The sequence below is a fragment of the Myotis brandtii genome, unplaced genomic scaffold (assembly GCF_000412655.1).
Source record: "Myotis brandtii unplaced genomic scaffold, ASM41265v1 scaffold363, whole genome shotgun sequence".
In the NCBI taxonomy this organism is placed as follows: domain Eukaryota; kingdom Metazoa; phylum Chordata; class Mammalia; order Chiroptera; family Vespertilionidae; genus Myotis; species Myotis brandtii.
Window position 1 is genome coordinate 789,844 of NW_005363938.1, and position 10,901 is coordinate 800,744.

General features: G+C 42.1%; 1 protein-coding gene across 1 annotated transcript in view; it reads left to right on the forward strand.

The window, feature by feature from the left end:
* The window catches only part of ERCC4 (excision repair cross-complementation group 4), a 31,132-nt gene extending 21,629 nt beyond the window's left edge, over window positions 1–9,503 (forward strand). Inside the window, 2 exon segments of the mRNA XM_005871971.2 lie at window positions 4,494–4,606; window positions 7,932–9,503. Coding sequence (XP_005872033.1) covers window positions 4,494–4,606; window positions 7,932–8,665 — 847 coding nt within the window. The 3' untranslated portion in view covers window positions 8,666–9,503.
* The last annotated feature ends 1,398 nt before the right edge of the window (window positions 9,504–10,901 follow it).

A 10,901-nucleotide genomic window follows, 5' to 3' on the forward strand; every position in this document is an offset into this window, starting at 1 on the left:
CAAGCTTAATTCTCCAGCAGCAGTGCATGACGGCTCACGCAGTGTTGTCCACAGGGGCGCCCAGCTGAGCATCTTTATTGAGGGTCAGTCACACAGACACGAGTACCAACCTGACAGACTCTACCCCTGAAGCAAAAACACATTTTAGCATAAAGCATCTGATCCAACTGGTGCTGTGTGGCCCCAGGCCTCAGGCATACAGAAACCAGGCAGAATGCTCCAGGGGCTCAGAGCTCATCTCCCAGAAGCTGGCCACGGGCCAGTCCCCAGGAGACAGGCCTTTCTTAGGAATGTGCAGGGTTTGAGCAGTCCAAGCCTGCTGAGTTAACACTTCCTGCACAGTGCTGTGGCCTGAGGAGCCCTGTCGGGTCTGGGGAGGAAGGTACTGAGGAGGTGAGTTTTTATGCCCCAGGCTTCCTTCATGAGGCTGCCTCTTCTCTGGTACAGCAGGGAGAAGAGTACTTTAGCAGATTGTAGCACGGTATTGGGGACCCCAGGTCCTTCCTGGTTTATGTAAGTAGTTCTGTAGATCAGAGGGCTCGGTGATGAGGTGTGGATAAGCCTGGCGCTTACTGGAAATCTTACTCAGCAGGACCCGGAATGTGGACTGTCTCCTACATTTCAATCTATACAATAGTCTCCATTGCAGATGTTAATGTAATTTTATCTAAGGTCTGGCATAATTTTCTAAACTCTCTCAATGGTGATTGTCTACTTATAAGTTAGATCTTCCCATATTAAATAGCAATCAGCGAGTAATACTATTTAGAATCTTAAAATATTTACTTTCCCAGAAAACCTGGGGAATTTGAGAAGTGTTTGTTTTGAAAAGCAAAATATATGTGAGGTGCATTACTGAAAGAGCATTTGCACTGAACCTGTACTTGGAGAAAAATTTAATGTCAGAGTCAGAAAATGTGCTTTTGCCAGGACCTCCTTCATGGGTGATGTAAGAATAAAAGCAGTACAACTATTTAAAATAACCAGAGAAGAATGAATCAAACAAGCGAGCTGGTGATGAAAAGATTGTTTGATGGGGCTGAAGATGAGTAGATTACAGATGAGTAAAGAGAAAAAAGATTGCACTTCTAAGTGTTTATAATAAAATGCTCCCTGGATCAGAAAATTAGTAATAACATTCTGAGTACACATAGTTTTGGAAAGGTCACTGCTTTTCAAAGGAAGGGGCAAGATTATCTGAAATGTTACAACTAGAAAATATGATCACAAAATGGGTTAGCATGAGGGCTTGAGTAAAGGCCCATTGGAAGAGACTTCAGTTCAGCACCTCCTCCCTATATTGTCATGTACAAGCAATTCACGAATCACTGAAGATGTTGAAGAGAAAATAAGAAACTTCAGTATTTTAGATTAAATGGAAGTAGGAATCTGAATTTTTAAATTATTTTGTGTCTGTCATAGAGAGTACTTGAATAATTATGTAAATGCTGAAAGCAAGGGACTGAATATAATTATGGCAGATTTCTGTTAAATTAATTTGAGAAGACAATATTTTCCTCACAGCTGTGGTTTCAGAAGTATATTTTTTCTCAGACCCAGTTTGCAGTTATGTTAAAACATTTAATGGTAAAGTAGCTGTTTTGTTTAACAATATTGATTGAAACAGTTGTGGAATCACTTAAAAGTAATCTTCAGTTTTTTAGCATAATCATGGATAATTAGGGGATAAGGTTACCACATTATAAGAAAAGTACACTTAGGTCTGGCCAGTATGACTCAGTTGATTGGGCGTTGTCCTGTGCACCAAAAGGTTGCTGGTTCGATTCCCTGTTCGGGCACATGCTCGGGTTGTGCAGGAGGGGGCATGCAGGAGGCAGCCCATCACTGTTTGTCTTTCATCGATGTTTCCCTCCCTCTTCCTTCCTCACTCTCTAAAATCAATAAAAACAGATTAAACAAAGAAAAGTGCACTTATAATAACAGCTAACCTTTTTTATAGTACTAATTATGTGCCAGGCACTGTTCCGAGTGCCTTAAATAGAATGTGTAATCCTTGTAACAGTTTTTTGAGGTAGGTTTTATTATCCCCATTTTACAGATGAAATCGAGACACTGAGCCATTAAATGAATTGCCTAAGACCACACAGACAGTAATTTCAAAAAGTGATTTCAAACCCAGGAAATAAGGATTCTCCAGAGTCTGCACTGCACCATGCTGTCCCGCCACTCACAGATTACAAATCCATCAGGAGACGGGAGTGCTCCCAGGTGTGATGTGCAGCTTAGCCAGTGTAAAGAATATAAAAAAAGAGAGAAAATCCTCAATGTTAACCCAAATGTGAAAGAAAAAGAAATTTAAGAGCAATAATTTTTTTGAATGATTGGTCCTTTGTCCTCAACTAGAGTCTAGTACAGTGATGGCGAACCTTTTGAGCTGGGCATGTCAGCATTTTGAAAAACCCTAACTTAACTCTGGTGACGTGTCACATATAGAAATTTTTTGATATTTGCAACCATAGTAAAACAAAGACTTATATTTTAGATATTTATTTTAGATATTTAAATGCCATTTAACAAAGAAAAATCAACCAAAAAAATGAGTTCGCGGTCACCTCTGACACGCGTGTCATAGGTTCGCCATCACTGGTCTAGTAGATATAATGGAACATAATGAGTGGCTGCCAGAGCCATTGTCATTGCAAAGAATTTTCCAGCAGGAAACACTTGCCACTGGTATTGAGGATAAGGAGGAAAAATTGAACCGGAACTGCTGTCTAACACCTTGCGTCTACAATGGTGTACTGATTATAACTGTGCGTTTGTATATCATTTCAAATAGAATGGAAATTAAAATTATAATATCTGTTCTTCAGTGGTATCATTTAGTGGTACCCTGCTCTAAAATCTCCTTTTCATCCAGAGTGGTTGGGGAATTGGTCCATCTGGTTTCATTTCCTCCCGTTTGGAAAGTCTTTGCTGTTTAACCCTTGTTGAAATTATTAGTTAATATTGAAGATTCCTCTTCTGTTTCACCTCACCCTAGTCTCTTTTAGTGCAGTTTGTTCCATGTTCTCCCATCTCTCATGGTTGCTTTGTTTCCTCAACTCAGTTGCAAGCCCTACCGGGAAGAGAACAGCCTTATTCTTCTTGTCTGTCATATCTTGTACTACTTGGACACAAACAGTACTTGCTGTTTCAAGGCCCTGGCCAGTTTGGCTCAGTGGATAGAGCGTTGGCCTCCAGACTGATGGGTCCTGGGTTCGATTCCAGTCAAGGACACATGCCCAGGTTGTGGGCTCAATCCCCAATAGGGGGCGTGCAGGAGGCAGCTGATCAATGATTTTCTCTCTTATCATTGATGTTTCTTTCTCTCCCTCTCCTTTCCTCTCTGAAAAAAAAAAAAAGAATATAACGTACTTTTTCTTTGGTTATAGATGATCTTATCATGGTTGTAGTTCCTGATTACAAATCTTTGTTATGAATGTGCAGTTCTGTTGATTTAAGCAGTATAAGGTACTGAGCTACCTTGAAGACAAGAATTATCAAGTAACTATATTTGCATCTAGAGTACCTAGCACAGCACATAGGCACACTGATAAATATTTTTAAATAAATGCACCAGTGAGTGAATCAGTGCTGAGATGCTGATTTTTTTTTTAAAATCTTAGTTGGAAATTTGCTTTCTTGAATCAACCCTGATTTTTCTTTTAAAATTGAGTGTTTAATGGGTTTTTTTAAATCAGAGTTCTATCATGTATGTTTTTATTTTCTAAAATCGTTGATTTTTAACCATCCCTATTTATGATTACTCTGAAAGTATCCTACATAATAAAACCCTAATATGCAAATCGACCGAATGGCGGAACAACCAATCACTATGACGTGCACTGACCACCAGGGGGCAGATGCTCAACGCAGGAGCTGCCCCCTGGTGGTCAGTGCGCTCCCACAGAAGCCAGGCTCATGGCTGGAGAGTGCAGCGGCGGTGGTGGGAGCCTCTCCCTCCTCCGTGGCAGCACTAAAGACCCCTCGGTGGATGTCTGACTGTAAGCCGGCAGGTGGACATCCCCTGAGGGGTCCCAGTCTGCGAGAGGGCACAGGCTGGGCTGAGGGACACCCCTACCCCCCCAGTGCATGAATGTCGTACACCAGGCCTCTAGTTGAGATATAAATTATTTAAATTATTTTTAATGCTCAATAACATATTAGCATGTTTTTAAATTAAATGTTTCAATAGTTTATCTGCAGTGTTTTTACATGCTTATTTCATGTCTGAAAATGCTTAAAGAACATATAAAATAGAAAATAAACAGCAACTTTTTTAACTCTGGAAGATGGGAAGTAGTACCCAACCAAAAAATCCTTTTTCTTGCCCATCACTTGTCTGGGCATATTGACTTCTAAAGTATTTCTTGTATTCTTTTTTACCTCTATAGTCATGTTGGTCATTTTCTATATTATAAGTTACAAAAGATGAAAGTCTGGAATTTCTAAATTAATTCCAAAATGTTTAAAGTGTTTTTCTCTCACAGGGAAAAGGCTAGCATGGTTGTCCCGGAAGAAAGGGAAGGCAGAAGTGAAACAAACCTAGACCTGGTAAGAGGCTCCCAGTCTGCAGGTGATCCCACCGACACTCGGAAAGCAGGTGAGTCCTGCCCTCCCGTTGCCTCTAAAGGAGGCTGTGAGATTCCTATGCTGAGACTTGGTTTTCTCAACAAACTTAAAAAGGGATGTCTGCTCCCAAACCCTCGTCTCCACTCTGCCATTTAGTAACCCTGTGTCCTTCCTGAACCTAAGGCTCCTCACCTGTAAAATTAGAGGGGTGTAGTTGATGCACCCCAGCTTGGAAATTAGCTATGTTCCAGCACTGCTTTTAAATGTGGTTGGTTGAGACCGAATGTACTTTTGCAAAGTAATTTTTGTAAATGGTGATTAGGTTCTTATCTTAACTGGAAGAAGCCAGTTTAACCAGAGATAGATAGAGTTGTTTAGGTACATTCCCACTTATCTTTCTGGATTTGTTTATTGCTTCTTGAAGCTTCTCCAGATCCCAGGGGTGTGTACTCTCATTGCTGTGCAGTATCCAAACTGCAGCAGACCACCAAGACCTGCTGAATCCCAAGCGCACCCTGACCCAGGAATATTTCCCATTCCCACATCCATTTCCCCATGGCAGCAGCTGAGATCAGTAAGTGACAGAGAAAAGCAATATGATTGAGTTGATTTAACCTTTGGTGGGGTCAAGCACAGTCAGAGCAGTAGGTCTCAGAATTTAGTGTAATTAAGAATAACCTCAGCCCTGGCCAGGTGGCTCCGTTGGGTGGAGTGTCGTCCCATACACCCAAAGGTTGCAGGTTTGTTTCCTGGGCGGGGTGTGTATGGGAAGCAGCTGATCAATGTTTCTCTCCCACATCGATAATTTCTCTCTCTCTCTCTTTTCTGTCTCTCTACCTTCCTCTCTTTATAATCAATAAAAACATATCCTTGGGTGAGGATTATTAAGAAATAAAAATAACCCCAGATGCTTGTTAAAACTGTGGACTTACAGGCCTCAGTTCATAGGCATTCCAGTTCAGTAGATCTGAAAGCGTCTCAGTGGTCCTTGGATCATCCTTTGGGAAACAGTGCCTCAGAGCATCTAGGTCTTTTGGAAGAAGATTCCTATTAACTTGAACAGGTTGGTGGCATTTCATGCAGAACTTTAGAATGTAAGGCAGTGTGAAGGAAGATAGATTTGAGCGTGGAGGTACCACTCAGAAAGCTACTCACAGAAATCTGTCCTTTTGAGTTCAGTCCTCTGAGCCCTGTATTAGTTGCCTATGGCTGCTGTAACAAATTACCACAAACTTAGTGGCTTGAAACAACACACATTAATTATGTTACAATTATTATCTTACTAGGAGCCCAGTGCATGAATTCGTGCACATTGAAAGGAACTATGGGCTGCAAGGCTGTGGTGGGCACAGGGGCAGGTCTCGGCCCATCCTCGTGCCCCTGCCTGGCCCCTCCCACCACAGCCCCTAGTCCCCTCTCTGCCGGCAGCCCCGCTCCCACTCCCACATGCTGATGGTGCTGGCCCTGCTCACACCCACTGCTGGTGTCGGCCCTAATCACTCCACACCATCAGCGGGTGTGAGTGGCGGCTGCCGGCCCCAATCACCCCTCAGGAGCAAGGGGAGGTGGAGAAGCCCTGAGGGGTGATCGGGGCCGGCAGCTGCCGCTCACACCTGCTGATGGCACTGAGTGATCGGGGCCGGCACCAGGCACCGGCAGTGGGTGTGAGCACCAGGCAGGGCACATGGGAGCAAAGAATTTTCAGTAACCACCAGAGGACCACCCCGATGACAGCAACTGGTGCCCTGCCTTGGTCTGGCGCCCCTGCTCACCTGCTCCACCATCACGCTGCAGCCAACACCTGCCATGTTCCGCGCTCTGCTGCCTGCTGCCGATGCCCACCATGTTCCGTGTGCGCCCCCTGGTGGTCAGCGCATGTCATAGCGACTGGTTATTCGGTTGTTCGGCCGTTCGGTCTATTTGCATATTAAGGTTATATATATATAGATAGATAATTCCAAAGTCCTGTGGGTCTCACTGGGCTAAAATGAAGGTGTTGGCAGGGCTGCATTCCTCCTTGGGGGTCTGGGAGAGAACCCCTTTCCTTTCCAGGTTCTAGAGGCTGCCTGCATTCCTTGGCTTATGGCCCCCTCATCCACCTTCAAAGACAGTAGTTCCAACTCTAACTTTCCCGCTTTCCTCTTTCACCTGTAAGGACACTTGGTCCTGCCTGGATAATCCCAAGTCGTCTCCCAATCTTAAGCTCTGTAATTTAATCACATTTGCATATAAAGTCACATATGTACGGGTTCCGGGGATTAGGACATGGACCTCTTTACGGGCTATTATTCTGCCTACCACAGCCTTTGTGTAGTGAAGTCTTTAACCCAGAAGCAGTAGCATCCCCTGAGAGCTTATTATAAATGCAGTCTTAGACCCTACCTCAGACAGAGCCTGGGATTGACAAAAGTAGGTTTATAGTGGCAATACAAATAAATAACGTAATAATTAATAAATAATGATACAAGAATAAACTGTTTTGTAGTCTCACAACTGTAAACCTACTTTTGCCAACCCCTGTTTAGAATTTGCTCTTTACCATATGATTTCACTTATATGTGGGGGAAGGAGGGAGAGGGTACAAGGGGTCAAATACGTGGTGAGGGAAGGAGACTCGACTCTGGGTGGTGAGCACACAAGGCACTATACAGATGATGTATTATAGAATCAGCCACCTGGCACATACAGTGTTAGCAAACAATGCCACCTCAATAAATTTAACTTGAAAAAAAGAGTAAATCTGGGTATTAGGAATTAAAAAACAAAACAAAACACAACAGAATTTGCTCTTTCACATGATCCTGGTGGTTCACATGCACATTACAGTGTGAGGAGCTCTGTTCCACGGTGTTCTTGCTTTTCCTACCGTCTTCCGTTTTCCCACCTCGGGACCCATTGATATAAGCACTCAAAGTTCCAAAATGGTTCCCAGCAGCTCGTAAGGCAATTTATTCAGCGAGTATTTTTAGGCATCTGCAGTGTGCCAGGCTCTGCCCTAGGAACTGGGAATACGTAACCAGTGAAATGTGTTCAGTGCAATGATGAGGGACTGCAGAGGGAACTGCAGAGGGAACGTGATAGCACATGCTGGTATTTATGAATCATTGTTAGAAAGGAAGCACCCATTGATTCTAACTTTCCTATTCGTTCTATTTAGCTTAAGAGAAATTGCCTTTATTTACTTTATAAACAAGCCTTTTTTAAAATATAGAAAAATATGGAATATTAACACCGTACTATGTAACCATGCATCATAGATTAATAAAAAAAATAATTTTAAACTTTAATTGTTGTATTCCATCTTCTACAAATTCTCCCTCAGAAACATTACTTAAAATGCTACTTTTTCTTAATAGGTGGCCAGGAACAGAAAAGTATACAGCAAACGATAGTGGTGGATATGCGTGAGTTTCGAAGTGAACTCCCATCTCTGATCCATCGTCGGGGCATTGACATTGAGCCAGTGACCTTAGAGGTTGGTGATTACATTCTGACTCCAGAAATGTGTGTGGAACGCAAGAGCATCAGCGATTTGATCGGCTCTTTAAACAACGGCCGCCTCTACAGCCAGTGCATCTCCATGTCCCGCTACTACAAGCGACCAGTGCTGCTGATCGAGTTTGACCCCAGCAAGCCTTTCTCTCTCGTTGCCCGAGGCGCCTTCCATCAGGAGATCTCCAGCAACGACATTAGTTCCAAACTCACTCTCCTCACCCTGCACTTCCCCAAACTCCGGCTTCTCTGGTGCCCGTCCCCTCATGCCACCGCGGAGTTGTTTGAGGAGCTGAAACAAAATAAGCCGCAGCCTGATGCGGCGACAGCCATGGCTGTCACAGCGGATTCTGGAACCCTCCCCGAGTCAGAAAAGTATAATCCTGGCCCCCAGGACTTCTTGTTAAAGATGCCGGGGGTGAATGCCAAAAACTGTCGCTCCTTGATGAGCCACGTGAAGAACATTGCGGAATTAGCAAGCCTGTCACAAGACAAGCTCGCAAGTATCCTGGGGAACGCTGCAAACGCCAAGCAGCTTTATGACTTCATTCACACCTCTTACGCAGAGATTCTATCGAAAGGGAAAGGGAAAAAGTGAACAATGGTGGCTGTTTACTTACCTCCTGACTGTGCTTGTCAACTGCTCTTTGCCAGCTGTGATAGGTCATTATTAATGATGAGCTCAGTATTTCATTCTCTCCCCATGTTTTTAATGATTGTGCTGTGTTTCGTAGTTCAGTGGATCAGAAGCCAAGATTTCTCCCTGAACTTTGCATTTAAGCACCTTCTTAACCTTTTCGTGCCAGCTCTCCCTCCCTCCCTGCGCTGTCCATGCCCGGGTGCGTGTGTTCAGTTTTTGAATAAGGTGTATCAGGATCAGGTAAAGTTTCTATAAGTGCTTATAGACGGCCACTTGTGAGACAAGCTGGAGTTTATGTGTCCTGCACAGATGGACAAAGCACACAATCGTGTTTTCACCCTCTGTCTGTAGAGGGCCCCTGGAACTCTGAGAAGGAAACATTTCTTTGCCACCCCTGACCAGTTTCCCCCCACATCTTCCTCAGACATCCTTCTGCCACCTGTCTGCCTCTAAGAAAACTCATGGGGGCGTCCTCCTACTAATTTAAGACAACCACCTCTAAAACTGGCAGATTAATATTCTAGACACCTGAATAAATACAGATGTAGCACTCAGTTGTTCCAAACCAGTATTTTTAAAACATAAAATGAATTACCTATTTACAGAATTTTATGGTGTAGGTGAGGAACGCTTAGAATTCTGTTTTTACTGATAGTTAACATCCTAAAGATTTTGTTTTCCTTCCTTAAGTTGAGTTAAAAGGACTGGAAGTAACTGGAAAATCAATTTATAGATTATATAAAATTCTAAAGAAATATATATATATATATGTATTTAAAAAATTATAAAGAACCCTGGCCGACGTGGCTTATTAGTTGGTTGAGCATCATCCCGTACACCAAAAGGTTGCCCATTTGATCCCCAGTCAAGGTGTGTGTGGGAGGCAACCGATTGATGTTTTTCTCATCTTCTTTCTCTCTCTCCCTCTTCCTTCCTCTCTCTCTCAAAAGAAAAATCAATAAAAAAAATATTTTTAAAAAATTCATAAAGAAAAAAAATCTCATTGTAAACCTGATTGATTTCATTTGACTTTTAAGGTGTACATAAGGGGCATTCATACCATCTTTGTGCAGTTTTTAAACTTTTATATTTAAACATTATTAACTTAAGTCAGTGGTTCTCAACCTTCCTAATGCTGCAACCCTTTAATACAGTTCCTCATGTTGTGGTTACAAATTGAACATAATTAAAGCATAGTGATTAATCACAAAAACAATATGTAATTATATATGTGTTTTCCGATGGTCTTAGGTGACTCCTGTGAAAGGGTCGTTCGACCCCCAAAGGGGTCGCGACCCACAGGTTGAGAACCGCTGACTTAAGTATTAGTCACATATTTAATAATGAGTAGTAAAATTTCTACCTCAAGAGCTGATGTAGACATCAGTTCCACCAGCCATATCCCACAGTGTAATGTTTCTTTAGTGTCAGCCATGTTTTTCTTTGTCGCACTAAGTCTCAACTCAGAGGACACAGTGGACCATGTAACACAAAATGGGCTTCAACTTTAACAAAAGCACTGCTTTTAACTGTCCTCTCCAAACGGAACCATACTGATTCCTTGGTTTCTTGGTATGTTAATGAATGTTAATACAGTTAAAGTATATGTGGATTTTGCAAGGATACTTGCAAAAATGAATTGAGGGGCATCAAAGAGCCCTATTGGTTATTGTAAAACTCTGTTCAGAGATTTGGAGAGTAGAGAAGAGGACAAGAAACAAAAATTAGTTTAAGGTAGATTAAAGATTTGGGCTACTAATTTTGTTTAAAATAGGGTTAAAATATACCCTTGAGAATAGAAAACAAAAATGTCAGATACACATACCATTAAAATCATAATTAAAAGGAACTTTAAAATAGCCGTACCACCTCAAATAATCACGGTTAATATCATTTTTATTCACCCTATCCTATCAGTTTAGCTTGAGGTATGTAATTTCTATTATTTCGTTATTTCTTCTTGTACATTCCACCTGCCTTTTATTGTTCTTTCATTACATAAAAGGAAGAACCTGACAACACATTCTTTGATAAGGGTTTTATTACAAGTTAAATTTTCAAAAATAAGCTTTTAAAGCTACCATTTTAAACAATCCGAGTTATTAGTACAACTGAGGTACTAGTGTTCATTGTATTTAGAAAGCCAGTGGCCCCTGACTCTCCAGTGCTGTTACTTACCATTGTACCTAGTGGA